Genomic DNA, 21,089 nt, shown 5'->3' on the forward strand with positions numbered 1-21,089 from the left:
ACTTCTCCCAAGCGTGCTTTCCCACCTCTTTTACTTGTCACAATTTGGTTCAGAACATCTCCAAGGAGCTTTCTTTCATTCATGTTGCATTGTCTTTTTACTCATCTACTAGGCATCATGCAAACAGTAGGTTTATTTTGAGGTCTTTTAAAAAATGTTACTGTATTGTTTTGCACTAAACTCATTATATACCTTTTTTGAAATCATTTTATGTAATGAGACACACACACACACACACACACACAGTGTTTTCTTCACCTGCCACTTGTACTACGCATTGTGCTCTCTTCACAGTCATTTTACAAATGCATATTGACTTGACTTGACCCTTGAGGGGTGAAAAGCTTTGGAAAAAGCTCTTGTAGGCACATGATGTCCGAGTGTAAGGCTTGCCAAAAGTTGATATTAAATTACGGGCCCTTGCCCTGGCTGGTGTAGCTCAGTGGATTGAGCGCAGGCCTGTGAACCAAAATATCGTGGTTTGATTCCCAGTCAGGGCACATGCCTGGGTTGCAGGCCAGTTCCCAGCAGGGGACTCACGAGAGGCAACCATACATTGATATTTCTCTCCCTCTCTCCTTCCCTTCCCCTCTAAGGATAAATAAATGAAATCTTTAAAAAATAAAAGTAAATAAAAAAAATTACAGGCTCTTAATGTCTTTTTGCACCAAATCTTGTTACTTATTGAGTATAAATTATATTCTAGAAATTGCTACCATGTCCCTATTGAGTACACACCAGAGGTTTCTAAAATTAAATCCCTGAATATCACTTCTATAAACTTTATTTGCTTTAGATATTGGGATAGATAGGTATTAAAACTTGAGTTCTCACCTTTCTCATTCTTCCTCCCCTCCTCAGCAAACTGTGTAACGTTCTTGATCGACTGAATGTGATTGCAGAGAGTGTGGTGAAGAAAACAGGCTTCTTTGTAAACCGTCCCGATTCTTACTGTAGCATTTTGCGGCCAGATGAAAAGTATGTATGATATTTAAAAACTTAAATCAAAAAATTTTGGTCTATGGATAAAGTTATTCCAAATATGAGCAGAGTACTCATCCTAATTTGGAAGATGGATGGATTTATTCCTTTGGGGAGAAAAGCAGCACATAATGAACATTCACTGTGGGCATCAGATTTCCTCAAGTGGTTAATAAGGTCTGTCCAGAAAAAGTCCAGCCATTGTTAATATAATGAGAACAGTTTTCACAAAATCAGTATAACTTCACAGCCCAGAAGAGAGGACTGGAATGTAAATGTGTGAACAATGACGACTTCACTGTACCTGTCAGTGGGGATGGTAGATGGTGTTGGGTGACCAGGTGTACTGTGTGGCTGTTGCATTCAGAATGACTGAGTAGAGCAATGAATCTGCATCAGATTTTGCAATAAGCTTGAGCATTCCTCTGGGGAAACTGTTTGGATGATTTAGAAGGCCGAAGCTATGGGCAACTGGTGATTGGCAGCTTCATCATGACAGTGCACCTGCTTATGCATCACATCTTGTGCAGTTTTTGGTGAAACATCAAATCACCCAGGGGATTTAGCCCCCTATAGCCCAGATTTGGTACCCTGCGAATTCGAGCTTTTCCCCAAACTAAAATTACCTTTGAAAGGAAAGAGATTTTAGAATGTCTGTGAGATTCAAAAAAATACGACGGGGCAGCTGATGGTGACTGGGAGAACTGTGTGAGATCCCAAGGTGCCTGCTTTGAAGAGGACTGAGGTGTCATTGTCCTATGTACAGTGTTTCTTGCATCTTGTATCTTCTTCAGTTAATGTCCCTGTTTTTCACATTACATGGCTGGGTACCTTCTGGACAGACCTTGTGTACCTTGCGATGGAAGCCATGGAATTTTTGTATCTTACTTCATGGAATAAACATTACATAAAATATTTTTATAGAGTAAAATTTCTGCAATGAATTCTATTTTTCAGTATCTAATAGGAACAGGAAAATTTTTCTCTTACAGACTAAATACTAACATTTTAATACAAATAATATTTATCATCGTACTATAGTTAGTTATTTGCCCACAAATCTTTCTTCATTACCATTATATACCAAAATATTTTCTCAGCTTGTTCAGATCAGGGATCCATGTTTTATTTACTTTTTAAGGAACCAGTATTATATGTTTTGAGCACTTTATTTTCAGTTAACAAAGTTAATTATAATGATAAAAATGCAGAAAAACAACCGACTAATCATGTCTATGTCTTTAGAGACATGTGTATGCGTATGTCCTTTTCTGTAGTTTGAATTTTTTGGCTCCTGTCATGGGGAGCTTCTAAGACCACTACTCAACACAGTGATTTACCAGGAGAACTCAGAGGACACGGTGTATTATACTCATGGCTGTGATTTTTTACAGTCAAAGGATATAGAACAAAATCAGCAGAGTGAAAAGGCACCTAGGCAAAGCCTAGAGGGAATCAGACGCAAGCACCCAGACTCCTCTCAGTGGAGTCACACAGAACACACGTGATTACCCAGCCACTTGTTATGACAGCATGTGTGAGATGTTTGCCAGCTAGGACAGATTATTGGACACCCAGTGCCAGGGTTTGGTTTTATTTTTTAAATTGAAGGCTGGTCCTGTAGGGAGTCTGCTTGGCATGTACCAAGATTGCAGACTCCCAGAAGGAAAGGGGATGTTCAGCAAAACCATATTGTTTCTACGAACAGTTCAGACCCAGTGAACCACTCGTCTGTTCTGGGCAGTGAGAACCCAAGTGCTCAGATGCTGGCCAGCGGGCAGCCTTGTAAGGCGGTCTTTCTGAGGAGAGCAGGCAGGCCTGAGAACTCTTTTCTCACTGCATCTTCTTTCAAATAGTAAAAACAAAGTATTAATATCATTATAGAGTGCTTAGAACATGTCCCCATGCAGTCATTAGCACATGGAGAAGAACACAAGTAAGGAAGGAGAATAATAAGGAAGGCCGCAAAAACAGCCGGAGGAATGAGAAAAGCCGAGGAGGTGCAGCATCCTGATACTGAGGAGAGAAGGATAAGGCTTGGAAGATTTTAATAGAAAGGTATTCTGTAATTATTACTTATCTCTGTAAAAACCAAGCAAAAATTCGGCTTAAAGTTAAGCAAGAGAGGTTTCAGTTGAACATGGGAGACAATGCCAGCGTGTGGGGCCCTGGGACAAGGTCAGACACTCCTTTCCTGGGCTCTCTTTGAGGAAAGCGTGGATAGCCTTCCATCCCAGTTGTTTGCATATTAACCTACCCAAGAGGATGAAAGTAAGCAGAATCAGCTGATTATATTGGTGCATGTAGCTCTGTTCGTTTGATTCTTAATAGAGATCTAGTAGCAAAAATGAATACAGATTATATTATCAAAGCATTTCTTTAAAAGCATGTATTTTTAAACAGGTGGAATGAACTAGGAGGATGTGTGATTGCCACTGGTCGCCTGCAGGTATGGACGACATTATATTATTATATTAGTAGTGAATAGAATGCACAGGAGATGATGTTTTCTGGACGCAATCATTGAAAGTTATACTTGTTTAATGCAGAATTATTAGTCATTTGGGAGTAGTTTTTTAAAGCCTTACTGCTGGAGTTTAAATCCTAAAGGATGTGCAGCTAGAGTAAAAATGATCCACAGATTTTTAAAATATACATTTCATTATTGGAAGTAGAAACATAAACAGAAATGTAGAAAGAGTGAGTTAGAGTGACTTTGGAAAATGAGCCAGGTATGATCACTGTATGTACTAATTTTGCTTTAAGAATGATATGACCTCAACTCTTGAATATTTGGTTTGTACAGTAAAGGAGGCGCATCAGGAAAAGAAGCACGTGTTTTAGTAATTGGTACATGTGGAAAGTGTTATGTGTTTCATCTTGTTGAACTACAGAATTCAAATACAAACTAGAAGGTGTAATGATGCCGCTGCAGCAGTGAGTGAGCGGCCGCTGTGCCCTTTCACGAGCTGAGAAGTGTTCATGGTTAGTTGTTCAGGGATAATACCCTACCTATAGCTTTTCTTCCACTTCTTAGGGAAAGGAAATCTAAGTAAGATGGAAGTTGTTTTGGTGACCGAATAATGATTGAAAGTCTTAAGGTGTCTCTCTTTAGACTGGTGTTCTTCGAACCAACTGTGTGGACTGTTTAGATCGCACCAACACAGCGCAATTTATGGTGGGAAAATGTGCTCTGGCTTATCAGCTGTACTCCCTGGGATTGATTGACAAGCCTAATCTTCAGTTTGATACAGATGCAGTCAGGTGAGCCTTCTTTTCTGCCTTTTGAATGCTGACAGAGAGCAAATGACAGAGAGCAAATCTGATTAATAATAAGGACTTTTATGAACTCGTTTGTACTTTTAGCTTCTCAAAAATTGTGTTGCTATTTATGCAAATTAATTCTGTAATAAATATTTCTGTTAAATACTTGTGTATTGTTTCTGTGGATTTTTGCATTAATTATCAATAAGCACTGTGTTCTTTAGAAAGTTCCAAAGTGCTCTAAATAAATCCAAAATAGTGGGTTTTAAAAAAAAAAGTCCAGGCTACATTATGAATAAATAATAATGTGCCTTCATACATTCTGAATTAAAAATGGAAGACATAAAATATTGGTTTTTCATTAAGGACTGATTTCTTCCCTGTCCATTGGATCCATGGCATTGTATGAAGTACGGTTTCTTGAAAACACAGTGATAGCTCTTACTTGTCATCTGAGATCGTCGGAAAGGCTGTTAGAAGAACAGATCAGCTTACAAGTAGCCGGATCCACAGATATCACAGCACTGAAGGTCTTTACCAGGCACTCGAAGGAATACAAGTTTTTTCAAACGTGTATTTCCAGGAAAGAATATGGTTTATCTCTCTGTGATCAGAGGGTGTCCTTCTTTTCTCAAGGCAATTCAGAGAGAAAGGAAAAGTCTGCCATGGAAGATAAAATGATCAGGCAGGCTGCAGAAAGTTAGGCATCCTTTTTTTTTTATGTTTTATTTATTTATTTTTAAAGAGCGGGAGGGAGGGGAAAAGAGAGGGAGAGAGAAACATTGGGCCTGGTGGGTGTAGCTCAGTGGATTGAGCACTGGCCTGTGAACCAAAGCATTGCTGGTTCGATCCTAGTCAGAGAACATGTCTGGGTTGCAGGCCTGGTCCCCAGGAGGGGGCATGTGAGAGGCAACCACACATTGATGTTTCTCTCCCTCTTTCTCCTTCCCTTCCCTTCTCTCTAAGAATAAATAAATAAAATCTTTTTAAAAGAAAAAACAAACACTGATGTGAGAAACATCGATTGGTTGCCTTTCACATGTACCCTGACCAAGGACCAACCTGCCACACAGGCAAGTGCCTTGGCTGGGAATCGAATCAGTGACCTTTTGCTTTGCAGGAGCCCAAACAACTGGGTCACACCGGTCAGGGCAAGTTAGATGTCTTCGAATAAGTTTAGAACCAACTTGGTCTGACTTTGTTGGGTTACGTTTTTAGTGCCCCTGCTGTCTCTTTAGTTTTTTTTTCTGTGACTTTGTTGCTCATTAGACTGTTACTGTAAAATATAAAATATTTTGCATTTGTGCTTATCTTCAAGATGTTGAAGAATTTACTTGAAGGAACGGCTCAGAGAATTTATAAAGTAAAAGACTTGTTTTGAGTCTGTGGCTAATTGAATAACATGTAATACTTTTTCCAAAATTCTTTAATATTTGGATTTTTTGCTTAGGTTATTTGAGGAACTCTATGAAGATCATGGGGACACTCTGTCCCTTCAGTATGGGGGTTCTCAACTTGTTCATCGTGTGAAAACTTACAGAAAGATAGCACCGTGGACCCAGCACTCAAAGGATATCATGCAGACCCTGTCTAGATACTACAGCAATGCTTTCTCAGGTAATTCTGGAGTACCTGGCATTTCTAAGACTTGTCCCAATGTGCATTTTTCTTCCTGAGCATATGCTTTTTTAGCTACTTGGCTAGTAAAATTCAAAATTAAATGTTTAAGAAGTTTAAATAAAATAGAATGTCACTTAGAAAGTGCTCAACAAACATTTGTTCAGTAAATGCATGAGTACACGTTGTATTTTTAAATAAGGCCTGTTTGTACTTTGCCACCCGCTATTGGAACTTTTACACAATGCACATTACTTTGATTCCTTGGCTTCTGTCTCTGTATTTCTGCTTGTGATACATAGATTAAAAAATGTTCGACGGTATTGAATCATTATTTTTAAAATGGATTCAGAGTCTTAATAATCGTCTAAGAATGTAAGTATCACTGTTTTTTTAAAATGTCAGCCAGAAATGCATGGTAACATTAACACTGAGTCATTTTCTTATTTGATGACTTGCGAATACTGAAAGCAACAGGTTGTTCCAGTGGCACTTTTCCTGCCTCCATTCTGATGGGATTTCCAGCACAGCATATGTCACAGAGCAGAGTGATTGAGAGGCAAGTCCCCATGCACAGAATTCACAGAAGCATGTACAGGGACTGAGTCTGCGAGTCTCTGGCTCTTGAACCAGATCAAGGAGAAAGAAGTTTATAGAATACAGAGAAGAAGATTTGCAAAGACAGTCTTTGAAGAGCACTGTGGCCGTGCAGTGACTGTCACCACCCCACTCCTTCACCTCAAAGCTAGAGAGGGCTGGTGTCAGGAGGACTCAGGGCCAGCTCGATGGGCGGCCTACAGTTGGAGGGAACCCGTGGAGCTGCTGGCTTCAGACTGCTGGGTAGAGAAGCTGGAGCAGAGGAATGGGCTGGAGAGGGCTGCCGTGTTGGAGAGGGCCTGCCTTCTCGGAGTTGGTGGGGCCAACAGGTCCTGGGGGGTTTCTTGGTGACCAGATTAGGCTCAGGGGGGAGGGTGATGGTGTGGGGTTGGCCTAAGCCCTGGTCAGAGGGAACCTAGCAGTAAGAACCAGGAGATGATCGCTAGATTCCTAAGGAAGCAGCTGCAGGAAACTGATACAAAAAGTACATGTGCCCACACCAAAGGAACTGCACGAGTCCCCAGTGATGATGAGAACCTCCGAAGCAGATTCGAAAGCATCCACAAAAGGGTCATCTTTCAACGTTTTTCACGCCCAGAGAAAATACAAAGCCAGTTGGCTACATTACTGTTTAAGTCTATTAGTTTTCTATGCTGTGTAACAAATTACTAAAAACTTAGCACCTTAAAACAACATGCATTTATTATCTCACGATTTCTATGGGGCAGAATTCCAGGCACAGCTTAGGGGTCTCTGCACAGTGGACATCAAGCTGCAGTCAAGATGTCATCCAGGCTGTGGCCCCATTTGGAGTTCTGACCGGGGAAGGAGGCGCTTTCCACTCATGTGTTTGTTGGTGGAATTCAGTTCCTTGTGCTGTAGGACTCAGCAGCCTGCTTCTTCACAGCCAGCAGAGGCAAGAGTCTCTAGAGTGTGTCTGCTAGCAAGACAGTCTTACAACATAACGTAATCTTTGGAATGATGTCCCATCCACTTGCTGTATCTCATTGCTCAGAAATAAGTCATGGCTCTGACCCACACCAAAGGAAATCTGTATCAATACAATGAAAACCACAGAGTGTACCATAGACCTTAAGAGTATTTAGATATTTCTCTTTATGCATGGTTCCTTGAACTGGGTGTAGGGATTTAAAAATCAAAGTCTATTATTTTGAGCAAAAATTGTTTTTTGAAAGTTGTAACTTACTACTCTCTTTAAACTGAGACTGCAGTTCTCCAAAGGATGCTCAAACCAGCCTGACAGACACACTGCATTGTCCTGGTGTGTTCGTTCTCCCACTCTCCAAAATGACCATTTCACACCTGTCTTCTCTCTCTAAACCTACAGCCCCCCAGTTTCAGCTGATGATCTTGCTTCATACTTTGTTAAGAAAATGAATCATTGTGACCTCCATCTCCACCTCATCACCAAATAAGATGAGTTTTCGGGCAGAGCCTGTCCTTATCTGCACACATACTCTTTCCCTTGTACTCTGTTGGAGTGGTTGCAGTGCCCCTGCCCCACCTTAGGCCAAGCCCCACTGTGCTCTGAATCCCATCATTTTTCCTGTGGTCCCTGCACGTCACGTCTCCCTCTTTAATGCCTCTGTTCCGTTAGCACAGAAGCACACTGTAGTGGATTCCATCTAACCTTTCCTTCTATCCTTAATTCTCCATCCTATTTCTCTGCATAAGCAAAATGTCTCAGAAGAGCTAACTGCATTTCCTCTCTCATATCCTATCTTCTCCATCTGCTTTGCTGGGCATGTGCCCCATCATGCCACTGAAACTGTGCTTGTCCGAGTCACCAACAATCTGGACGGTGCCAAATCCCAGTGGTCGCTTTCCTGTCTTTATCTTGCTCAGCCTTTCAATATCTATTATCACAGTTGAATAATGTTTCTTTCCATTGCTGATTTCAGAGACCACTTTTGTCACACACAAACTTTGATATTTCTGTATTATAATAACAGATATTTTAGCTCCAAAATAAAGTTTTTGGCTGAATAAAAAGAATTGTTATATTCAAGCCTGATCTATTTGAATGCAGTGCATAATAAAACTGGTTAATGTTTAGCTGTTTGAATGGAGGTTAAATGATACATATTATTTTTTCCTTTAAAACATGATTGAGTACAAAAATACGTAAGCCTTTTGTCCTGCAGAGAACCTACCTGTTTTAAGCCCTTGTCCATATCCAAAGTCCGACTGTCTTCCTGAGGGCGACTGTCTTGTTTGCTGTGAAACATAGCCAGGAAGAAGTCCTCAGGTTCATGAGGGCTGGCATGGTAGTCCAGGCTTCGTGAGTGAGCATCAACTCCATAGATACTAAGTTATAACGACAGCAGTGCAGTCGAGAAGTCTTTATTGTGATCCTTTGAAAGAATATCTTTTATTTGGTTCTTTTTCTCACATCCTACATTTTGTCATATTTGCTTAAATTAAAGGAAGCTGCTATTAGGTTTATAGGATGAAAGAAACTCCTTGAAAACATGGCTGAAAAATGGAAAGCTTCTCTAGATAAAACAGGGATATTTTGAGGTACTGCATAGAGGAATTAGGAAGGGCCACTACGGCTGTTCAGGAAGTGTAAAGAATGTGGTTACTATGAAGGCAGTGCATTTGCTTTTATATTGTGTAAAGAGGGGACGATAATGTCTGCATCATTTAATGTTTGATATTTTCTCCCCACAAATGACAAAAGACCCCAAATACATTCAGCGTATAAACACATGCCTTTTGTATACTGTGTGTTAGCCCGAAAGGTAAGTGCTGTTTTAATGGGATGCTTCCTGTTAAAATACTAGTAACTCAAATACATATTTGATGTATATTTCATTTATTGTTTTTGCTGAAGTGACTAGCCCAAGGAGAATGATGTTGCTAATTTCAGATATATCCATGTTTACAGTTGCTGTTGGAAGAAAATTGATTTCATCATAATATTATCTTATTTCAAAACCAGTCATTACTACTGTGCTGTCTTTTGAGTTCTGTACTCATTCTAAGAAAGAGGTTATTATTTATATTGTGGATGTCTGTCCCAAACTTGAATACACAGGGCTCCGAGACAAGGATGGAAAGAAGGAAATGAGGGGGAAAGAATGAGAATGCCAGGAAGAAGTCAGTGCAGATGAGAGGCGGGAATCATGAGACCGTGGCAGTGCTGGTTGTCATTTATACCAAGATTTCTTGAGAAAAGGAAGAGAAAAATACAGTATATATATATATATATATGTATATGTATATGTATATATGTATATGTATATATGTATATGTATATATGTATATGTATATGTATGTTTACACAGTCAGTAATTTTGGAGTGATCGAATGGTTAGAAGGAGGCTGTTATCTGTGTGCCAGCTCTGCCTTCATTATCAAACACAAAAGCGAGTGGGCCAGGTCCATAGCTGGAGGGTCAGGGGGAACAGAAATGCTGTGAACATACTCTCTGCTAAAGAAATGGAGAATATCTTTTCAAGGATTGAAAGTGGAAACTATGTAAAACTAACTTGTTCAACGTCATGCAGTAGAATATGGGTAGTAACTGAGTTATTTTATTTGTCTCTAATGTCTCTGCTTTTCTCTGAAATAAAGTGGACATGTATTTGTTTCAAGAAAACTAACAAATGGTGAAAATATATTTACTCTAAAAATGAAATCACTTTGGTATTATGGCACTATGGTGTTATGAATCATTCAGAATTCAAGAAGCAGTTTATATGCACTGTCTTCTACATCATGAGAGAGATGGAGTAAAAAGGAAGTATTTTAAAGCAAATTTTGAATTCTCAAATCTTGGTGACTGTTTTAGATTTTGTGTGTATGACTCTTGAAGTATAAATATTATTATTTTAAAGGTACCATATTTTGCCATGTATAGTGCACAGTTTTTGCCCAGATTTTTGAGGGAAAAATAAGGATGTACATTATACCTGGGTAGTACTAATTCTGTCTCTATATAAATGTTTTTGATTCTTTTATTTATGCTTATGCATTAAAAGTATAACTCTAGAAAGCAATAACAATATCGATATGCAAAATAATACCCTTGATACAATAATTGGTTTTGTTTCTAAATATAAATAAATAAATGAATTAAAAAAGTAAAATGAAAGATTTTTTTCCTGAAAGTCTGGGCCAAAAACGTGGGTGCACATTACACACGGCAAAATACAGTCCATTCCGTGAAATCACAGCTGTTCCCTTCTCCTCCTGAGAAATGTCTGTGTTGCATGTGTCAGCAGTGGAATTTCTGAAATATGTGTGTTTGCTTTTCAGATGCTGATAGACAGGATGCCATTAATCTCTTCTTGGGAGTTTTCCATCCCACTGAAGGGAAGCCTCATCTCTGGGAACTCCCCACAGATTTTTATTTGCATCATAAAAACACCATGAGACTTTTACCAACAAGAAGGTATTTTTCTTCTTACTCTACTATATAAACTCAGATTTGATACTTTTTTGAAAATGAGATACTTATTTTTTTTTGGAAAAATAATCACATAGGCTAAGTAGTTAGTCTTCTTCCATGTTTGCCATGGGAATTTAGTGTCGGTGCCCTGAGAGTGGTTTTGGAAACCATCGTTAACAATTGGTGTCGGGCGTTTTCCATAAGATAAAATGTTTCAGAGCTTCATTAGTGAACATAAGTCACAGCCCCACAGACCATCATTTCTGAGTGCTTCCAACAAATACGGAGCCCTTGAGCATTCTAGGAGTCCATCTCTGGTTTTTCAACTATGGGGTCTAAGCAGCATCGCTTTGGCATTCTTTCCTTCATGAAGCACAGCTGACTGTTGCTGACACTAGTGAAGACAGGGAATTAGGGCAGTGGCTTTAGTGGCAGATACTGCTCCCATCACTCCTACCACTCACTTTGGGCTTTCTGAAGTCATTCACCAGTACAGGTTATTTTGATGAGAGTTAAACTTATAGTAATAGTCTCAAAACAAATGAACTCTTTATCCCAGGAATTTTAACAGGACACCCTAAAACGTGGGCCTCAGGGTCAGGTAGACTTGAGCTGGAATCTCTGTAGTTGTATGATCTTGGACTGGTTACTTACCCTGTCTCCTGGTAAATGACAGGACACACCACACAGAGTTATTGTGAGGATTTAATGAGAAGATTCTTTCATGTTTTTAACTGAGGAGTCACATACTAATATAATAAATCTTGCCATAAGGGCAAAATGTTCACATATGTGAGCTTAGAGCCTGGCACTCACTCAAATGTCAACTTCCTTTCATAGTGTTCCTCTCTCCCAGCATCAGTGTGATACAGCCCTTATTTTGTACGATGATGCCTCCCAAGCACTACAGCATTCATTAACAGTCTGTGAAACTGTGTGAACAGACCATGAACAACTGGTGAATCAGCAAATGCTGATGTTACAGCTATTACCAAACTCTGTGTCACTTCAGGAATCTTTAAAATGTTAAGGAAATGGTTCTGGCTGAGTAGCTCAGTTGATAGGAGCATTGTCCCAATACACCAAGGTTGCGGGTTTGATTCCTCGTCAGGGCATGTACAAGAATCAACCAGTGTAGATCCAAAATCATAAAAATCATAGAGGAAATGTAGGCAGCAAAATCTCGGACATTGCTCATAGCAGTATTTTATCAGCTGTATCTCCCCAGGCAAGGGAAACAAAGAAAAAAAAAATAAATGGGACTACATCAAACTAAAAAGTTTTTGCACAGCAATGGAAATCATTAACAAAATAAAAAGACAACCCAGAGAATGGGAGGACATATTCGCCAATACATCTGATAAGGACTTAATAACCAAAATTTATAAAGAACTTATGAAACGCAATACTAAAAAAAACTCCACACAACCCAGATTGGAGTTTTTGGTCCCAGAAAGGACCTACATAGACACTCATCCAAAGAGGACACACAGATGGCCAATAGAAAATGAAAAGATGTTCAACATCACTAACTGTCAGAGAAATGCAAATTGATAGCACAATGAGATATCATCTCACACCTGTCAGAATGGATGTTATCAATAAATCAATAAATAACAAGTGATGGCAAGGATGTGGAAAAAGGAACCTTTTCACAGTGTTGGTGGGAATGCAGGTTGGTGTAGCCACTGTGAAAAGCAGTATGGAGATACCTCAAAAAATTAAAAATGGATCTGCCTTTTGACCCAGTGATCCCTCTTCTGGGAATATATCCGAAGGAACTCAAAACACTAATCTGAAAGAACATAAGCACCCCTGTGTTCACTGCAGTGTTATTTACAACCACCAAGATATGGAAGCAGCCCAAGTGTCCATTATTAGATGAGTGGATAAAACAACTATGGAACATTTAGACCTTGGAAAACTACTTGGCCATAAAAAACAAGAAAATTTTACCCTTTGTAACTGTATGTATAGACCTGGAGAACATTATGCTAAGGAAATAAGCCAGTCAGAGAAAGACAAACACTGTATGATTTCACTCATATGTGGAGTATAGTGAACAAACTGAACTAACAAGAAAATGGGGACAGACTCACAGATGGAGAGCAAGATTATAGCTGGGGATGGGGAGGGTAGGGGGTGGAAGGACTGAGCAAAAAGGAAAAAGGACTCAGGGACATGAACAACAGTGTGGTGATTGCAGGGGGGTGGGGGGGTATAAAGGGACTTGATGGTAATGGAAAAAAACAATTAAAAAAAAAACCAGTGAATGCGTAAATAAGTGGAACAACAAATCAATGTTTCTCTCAAATCAGTAAGTAAAGAATGTGTATAATATATATATATATATATATGGAAGTATCAGAGTTTATGTTTTTCAAATTTGTTATTGCAATAACCAACTTAATATTTGAACTCACTTTCCTTATCAATGAAGCACTGCTGGATTTTACATTAAATGTAGTGTAAATAAATGGCTATCTGTATGAATTTTTTGCAGATAAAACATTTGGAACTAATTATGTTTATTTCATGAGAGATGAATATAAATACCTATATTTATCTTTGGTGAAGCTGTTGACTATAGGTAAATATTGATGTTCTGAAATTGTATAATACCTTAAAACAGCAATTATGAACCTTTTTTAATATCATGATACAAATAAACTACTAAAATCTGCAGCACACCAATAATATAGTTTTAGCAAATCTGACAAAAAATAGATATAATTTTGACTCATTCACACTGAATCGCTATTATTATGTTGGATGTTATAGTCAGGTATTGCATACTTTAAAAATTCTTGTGGCACACCAGTTGAAAATCACTGCCTTAAAGTATTGAAGCTATTTTGATACAATTTTCTACTGCAAAAATTAGCCAGCATATTATAAGTGTAAATTAAACCCCTGTTTACATTGAGTTACAAAATGGAGGCAGGCAGTGTTGGAGCAGCTTATTTGGGACTAAAAGGAAGCGGGTGTTACATCCATTTTCTTTAAAAAAAAAAGCATAATATGTGTGGAGAGAATGTCTTGACTGAAATTATTCAGCTAGTTAGATGATTCTACAAGCCTGCTACTGAACATCATTTCCTTTCCTATCCATCATGAACTTTGATATAGCATTTTGCCCCTAAATACCCATTTCAGAATTTAACTTAGAATTAAGTTCATTTTTTGGAGAGAAGGCAGTTCAGGGTTCTTTCAGATGCCCCGCTCACAGTGGATGAGTGCGCTAGTAGAAATCCAGGTGACTGCAACTCCCTCCCTTACTCTGGCCTCTGATCATGTCGTGATTGTAGAGATTAACAGGGCTCACACTAGTTTCTGAGTGAACTTGCTGTTTAGGGCTATCCATTCACTTCATGACTTTGCTTGGCTCTTTGAATTAGCTGTACACACAGACCCACACACATAGAGCAGAGTAATCTAACTCTCATAACTATATGCAAGAGAATCCTGGTTGTGGGATGTGGGTTAGGGTCCTGCCGCTCCCCAGGTGACAGTCCCTGGGGAGAGTAAACAGCAGCTCAGAGAGCCTTGGGGAGGATAAGCAAGTCTTTTCTTTTTTTTAATCTAAAAGTAAGTGCATTAGAGCATCTTGACTCGTGGATGTGTTTTTAGACCTGTCACATAGGTGAAACAAGAAAGGGGTTGGGACAAGAATTAACATGTTGAAGATTTATTGTGGCAAAGGCTTCACAAACATGTTTTAAAAAGAAAGAGAAATTAACTTTGACATATGAGGCAGCATCTTACTGTGGACCGCACAACCCCGTTCATCCAGTGAATCGTAGAGAACTAATGTTTACAATTGATCCCTCTTATGTTTTTTTCATTTTTTAGTTATACTTACTGGTGGACACCGGAGGTAATAAAACATTTACCACTGCCGTATGATGAAGGTAGGTGTACTGTTTCCTTTTAGTTTTTATACTAACATACAATGGTCTGGCACAAATAATGTCCCCTTTTTATTACCAAATCATAAGCTGTAATTCTGTAACATAACAATATCACACTCGAGCACGCCATCTGATATTTCAGGTGAGATGTTAAGTTAAAACTGTACATCATTACAGCCATGTCATTACCCTACCAATCGCACTCAAGCAGACTTTACTTCTGCTGGGCCCTGTATTTTGGAATTATTCCTAAATGAGCTCAAAGCACTACATTCTTTGCATATAATTTTTTATTAGAAAGAAATGAATGGCTGCTCAGTGCTGTGTTGCTGTTACAATGGATAAGCTAAGTTATCGTGACATCTCAGCTTTTTAAAAAGCAGGGATTGTGTTAAACTTCTTTTATCTAAGTTGGCCGATGTCTTGTATTGTGTCTTATTATAGTTATTAGATATGTCCCCTAAATAGTTGGAAGATACATTTGTCATTTAATTTTTTTAAAGATTGTATTTATTTATATTTAGAGAGAGGGAAAGAAACATCAATGTGTGAGAGAGACTTGGATCGGCTGCCTCTTGCACCTGCAACTGGGGTCCGGGCCCACTACCCAGGCATGTGCCCTGACTGGGAACCAAACCAGTGACATTTTGGGTCAAAGGCCAGTGCTCAGTCCACTGAGCCACAACAGCCAGGGTAGTTTGTCATTTTGAATTACTACTGATTCTATTTCTAAATATTTGGGGAGAATGGGAAGAAGGAAAGACCATTCACAAGGAGATGTGAAAACTTTCCTGTGTCTAAACTGTGAAAAAAGTTACAAATGTGAATATAAAAGTACATATTAGTCACTAAAGTTTAGATTAAATTTTGTTGTCAGAAAGGCAGGAAAATTTTTGTATTAAAAGAGTACTCTCAGATGCACATACATTAGGATGATGTTTCCTAATGTAAACCATTGCCCGGTTTTAAATAGAGTTTGATCCTGGCTCACAGTGATGTCCCTGACTCGGGGTTTGCCCGTTTTCCAGCTTGTGAGCGAGTGATCCTGCCAGGCTGGAGCACTCTGGCTGCAGACTCCACCTGGCCACGCTCAGCCACCCCAACATTGGGTGGTAAAGGCCACAAAGTAAGAAGATTGAAAATGATTTTTAGTACTTAATACATTATTCATTGATTTTTAAATTATTTGTGACCTTGAAATCCTGGGTAAAATCATAACTTATATTGCTATGAAGTTTTCGTGGTTCTGGAACAAAGGAAAGGACTCGAACAGCCTAACATTGGCCCTGAACAGGATTTGAAATAGGAAATAATTTTAGTGAAATAACGACATGATTTTGATCTAGAAAGCAGAGGGTGTTTATTTAAGAGCAAAAGAGAATTTAAAAAGATGAGTAATTTAACTTCTACAATAACTCCCTGCTCTCATCCTGACTCCCAAAGGCCCTGCCACCTGCTTGTCACACTCTGCATTGTAAATTCCGTGCCCGGCTCTTGCTTCCCAGTGTGTAAGTACTGAGGCAGGGGCTGAGCTTTGTTCAATGCGTTCTCTGTGAATACAGTTGATGTTCCAGAAGTGACTGCTAGATGTAATCTAAGGACTTGAAAAGTAACAGACAGCATCTCTTTCAGTTATCTGTGCTACGAACTTAAAGAAGTTGACAGTGAAGAAATTTCACAGATGTGAAGAAGAGATTGACATCCACAACGAGTTCTTCCGACCATACGAACTGAGTAGTTTTGATGATACCTTTTGCTTGGCTATGACCAGTTCAGCACGGTATGTTGTGAGCAGTACTGTGAGGATGGGAACTGTGGTTTTCCTAGTTCATACAGGCATGTCTTACTTTACCGGCAGTCTGTTCTGCAGGCAGCTTTAGCCCCTGAATACCCGCTGTGATTGGGGGCCTGCTACTTCCCAAAACAGTCCTCTCTAGTGTTAGAAAACTGGACTTAATTTCTTCCCTTTAATAAGTTGAAATCTTTCTCCCATTGGTCCTAGTTTGCCATTTGCAGTAAACTCAATTTTTCAAATTGAACATTAGAGTTGAGAGCTAAAGTAATTAGCTGGAAAAAGCACAGTCTTTGGCACTGAAAGACTGGGATATGAACCTTACACCAGCCACTGTCTACCTGTGTTACTTTAAGAAAATTATCAAACTTATGTAAGTCTCAATTCCTTCATTCCATGTAGATAGGGAAACCACACATATATTCACACAGATACCAAGTGCTAATATAGTACCCAACACAGGTGGATGACTAATGAATGGTGACCATCATTACATTTCAGTTTTTATTGGGCGCACGTCAAGTCCAGTTCCTCTGCTGTGTGACACCTCTTCAGGGACTTGAGGAAGTGTGATTAGTTTTTTTCAGAGTAAATGTCCTTCATTCTTTCATAACCCATGTGACATTGTTTTCAGACTTTCCATCCTGATTCATCACCTTTGAACAAACTTTATTTTTGTGTATCTCTTGTAGACTTTGGTGGGACCTTTTAGAAAAATGGTCCCACCAAAAAAAGACTACAATAAGAAAATTAGGCAAAGCAAATCACTTCTTGATTATTATGTTTAAACTACAGCTTACATTTTTGTATTTTAAATTTTAACTGTAAGGTCATTGTCATCTCCAGAATTTTTCGGTTCAGCAAAGGATGACTGAGGTTATGTATGTGTAAGCACAGGTATGTACAGTTGATTCCCTTTATTACAGGAGTTATGTTCTATAAAGCTCCTGCAGACACCAAATTAGAAAACATGGAACCTTTGCTCCTAGAAGTACAGGCTTAGGTTTCTATAAGCCTCTTGTCACAATGTGTCATCAGCCACTCAATATTGTAACCTTATTTTCTGTGTTTCTGTTTAAGGATACTTTATTTAGTATTGTCAGTTCATTAACATTGAGTACACAGCCAACAGCATTGCAACTCATGCCTGAGTGAAGCTTCTCTAACATACTTATTTTCTCTGTAACACACAACTTTCTCATGCTTAGAAACTCAAGACTGCTTCAGCACTAGCTTGGGAGCCGCATTAGCTAGTGAGATCACAAAAATAAAAGCACAAAAATGTGAAAAGCATGGTATTGAATAGACTGTGAAGAGGATAGGTGTTTACAGTATGGGAGCTAAAACAAGAAAGCAGAGTTCTGTCTCTGCTGGGAAATGAGCATTGGGTTTCTCTAGTTCCTCACTGTTTGGCACATGGGCACATGCCTGTCTGGGGGTGATCATGAAAGCTATGAGTATTGATTTGGGGTTACAAATAAATTTTCGTAAGCAAATTCTCAAATATGGAGTCGACAGATAATGAAGATCAACTGTAATACATTCAAAAGGAAAAAAGAAAAACCACTTAAATTTTTAAAAACACACAATGAACTACTACTCATCTATAACAAAGAAGGAAATCTTACCATGAGCAACAGCATGGATGGACCCGGAGAACATTATGCTAAGTGAAAGAAGCCAGTCAGAGAAAAACGAGAGCCGTATGATTTCCTCGTGTGGAATCTAATGAACAAAATGAACTAATAAGCAAAATAGAGGCAGACTCATTGATAGAGAGCAAGCTGACAGCTGTTGGGAGGGTGTTAGGGGGCTGGGAGGGAGGGATTGAGTGAAAAGAAAAAACTCATGGACACAGACAACAGTGTGGTGGTTACCAAATGGGGGGAAGGTGGATGAGGGTGTAAGGGAGATAAATGGTGATGGAAAGAGACTTGACCTGGGGTGGCGAACACACAATATAGTTTACGGACGATGTGTTGTGGAATTGTGTGCCTGAAACCTGTATAATTTTGTTAACTAGTGTAACCCCAATAAATTCAATAAAAAGGAAAAAAATATAAGTAGGAAAAAAACAATTTTAAATTTTTATATTTGCCTTTTAAAAAAACTATGGAACACCTTTTAAAAATAACATGTAATAAGATACTGTGCAGCAAAAAACCAAAACAAAGCACTTTCAAATAGTTCAAGAAGCGTTTTGTGTTGATGCAGCATTACTTTCTTTATCTTAACAAAATGTAAGATTGACTCACACTTGGAACAGCATCCTTGCCAATGACTGGTGCCTTTCTGGCATCCAGTGAGGAGTTGGGTCTGGCTTTAGCAGTAATACATAGGCATGGCATAGTGAGGACATAGCTTTAACTCTTAGTAGGTGGTAAATTAAAGTTTCTATTTAAAGTGTCCCAACAGGGCTCTAATGAATTAACCTTAGCCTGATGAGGTAGATGCTGATACTTAATTCGTACCACTGCCTGTTTGATCGCTGTGTCAGCCTCCCTAGGTGGTACAGTGTAATAAAAACATTGTCCACAAAACTGAATGGCTTAGTGGCTTGTCATTGGTTTTTATGAGTTTAATTTTACTTGAAAACTAATCATGATATACAACCAGAGGGTATATATCTTAGCAGTAATTCAGATATCAACTCTGTACCAGTAAACAAAATCTTAAATTCATAACCACCAGGCTGCATAATCATGAAGAAAATTCACAGTGAAGACTGATGACATTGAAGTTACCCAGTGTCGTTAGCGCATGGGGTTTTATGGGCCTGTTCACCTCAGCTCCCTGAGCAGTTGGCTCAGAATACAGAATTGACTCTGTGTTTGTGCACTCGCAGCTATATACCTACTCTGGCCCACCCCTGTGTGTAGCTCCGGGGGCTAAGAAGGAATGTATAAAAATGTGAATTGAATGGAAGCAAATATTCTCTGGATGGACAGCGATTCATATGGAATGTTTTTCTCCTTTCTTCAGTGACTTTATGCCTAAGACCGTTGGCATTGACCCAAGTCCATTCACTGTGCGTAAACCAGATGAAACTGGAAAGTCAGTATTGGGGTAAGATTTGCATATATGGATAGAATGACATTTATTTTCGAGGGAAATTTTAAAGCTTCATATAAAATAACATAGCACTTGCAGTATATCCTCCACCCGAAACCAACAACTTAAGTCGCATAGGTTGGGGCACAGCCCACTCACTGCTCCTGCACGGGGAGTTTGCACCTCGCACTGCGGTCACTGGAGCGGTTCACCATGGAAAATGGAGTTTAGGGGGGTTTCAGCAACATGGGGCATTTTATTATTTTCAATTAGGAATGTCACCGAAATAAAGACAGGTAGCAGGTATTATGCGCTGTGTCCTATAAATAGCTCAGTATCCTCTATTCCCCTCAACATAAAATACTTAGGTAAAAATTTATATTCACAGTATTTAGTTTTTGTTTTCTTTGTATTATTTGCTTGTAATTGCATCCTGAGGAAACATTAAAGCAAATATGCTCAGAGAGAGATTAATAGATTTTCTGTGTGTTGCTGCAGCATGGTCTGGGCGAAGACTGTTACGCTGTCCAGCAGGAAGTACAGGGAAGAAGACAAACAATGTTTACATCTTCGTGCTTGGAGACTGGAGTGAAATGTGTTGGTTTCTAGAGTAAGAACCGCTGGTTCTGCCACTGACTTGAATAATCCCAGTGATCAGGTTTCTCCTAGACCCTCACCAGAATCCCTGACCAACTGCGGACAGTGTCCCAACTGTATTTAGGAGCATGTGTGGGGTCCTAATTAGGTTTTAGCCACGTGCGACTCATACAGTGGGATATGTTTACTCTTTTCCAGACACACCATTTCTATGGCTTAACAAAGTGGCTTTAAATAGTGACATGTTAAGCTCTGGACCAGATGCTAAGGAATTTAAAAGAAAGGATCCTCAGGAGTTTAGAATTCAAGGATTTCCTAGGACAAATGCATAAATGACCAGCTATGTTAGTGTATGGCGCAGAAATGCTATCAACTTTGAAATTTTTAGTTGCAGAAAGTCAGAGGCTAATTTATTTTCTGTGATATCTAACCTGTGGTTACAGAGTATGGCATTTTCCTTTCCTAGAACATTTCAGAATATTATGATATTTTAAGTCCCTTATAGATATTTTTTCCCAAAGAATAAAATCTTAAACATTTTTTATAAAAGCCAAAAATTATAAAATATTTTCTCAATTAAAAAAAACATTCTGCCCTGGCTGTTGTAGCTCAGTGGATTGAGCGCAGGCCTGCGAACCACACGATCGCGGTTCGATTCCCAGTCAGGGCACATACCTGAGTTGCAGGGGACTCATGAGAGGCAACCGTACATTGACATTTCTCTCCTCTCCTTCCGTTCCCCTCTAAAGACAAATAAGTAAAATCTTTAAAAAAACAAACAAACAAAAAACATTCTTACTATTCTCAAATTTGGAACTAAAACATAAGTAGTTTTGTAAGTGTCAGTTCTTTCTGTTTGGTA

General features: G+C 39.0%; 1 protein-coding gene across 2 annotated transcripts in view; it reads left to right on the plus strand.

Moving 5' to 3' along the window:
- Window positions 1-21,089, plus strand: part of FIG4 (FIG4 phosphoinositide 5-phosphatase) — a 103,541-nt gene that overhangs the window by 43,269 nt on the left and 39,183 nt on the right. For both annotated transcript variants that reach the window (XM_037065034.1, XM_037065035.1), the window contains 8 exons: window positions 862-978; window positions 3,385-3,430; window positions 4,097-4,245; window positions 5,696-5,862; window positions 10,744-10,879; window positions 14,729-14,787; window positions 16,420-16,567; window positions 19,562-19,645. In XM_037065034.1, the coding sequence (XP_036920929.1) occupies window positions 862-978; window positions 3,385-3,430; window positions 4,097-4,245; window positions 5,696-5,862; window positions 10,744-10,879; window positions 14,729-14,787; window positions 16,420-16,567; window positions 19,562-19,645 (906 nt within the window). The remainder of the gene's footprint in view (window positions 1-861; window positions 979-3,384; window positions 3,431-4,096; window positions 4,246-5,695; window positions 5,863-10,743; window positions 10,880-14,728; window positions 14,788-16,419; window positions 16,568-19,561; window positions 19,646-21,089) is intronic.

This window comes from Sturnira hondurensis, unplaced genomic scaffold (genome assembly GCF_014824575.4).
Source record: "Sturnira hondurensis isolate 20B ecotype Veracruz unplaced genomic scaffold, ASM1482457v3 Scaffold0015596, whole genome shotgun sequence".
NCBI lineage: Eukaryota > Metazoa > Chordata > Mammalia > Chiroptera > Phyllostomidae > Sturnira > Sturnira hondurensis.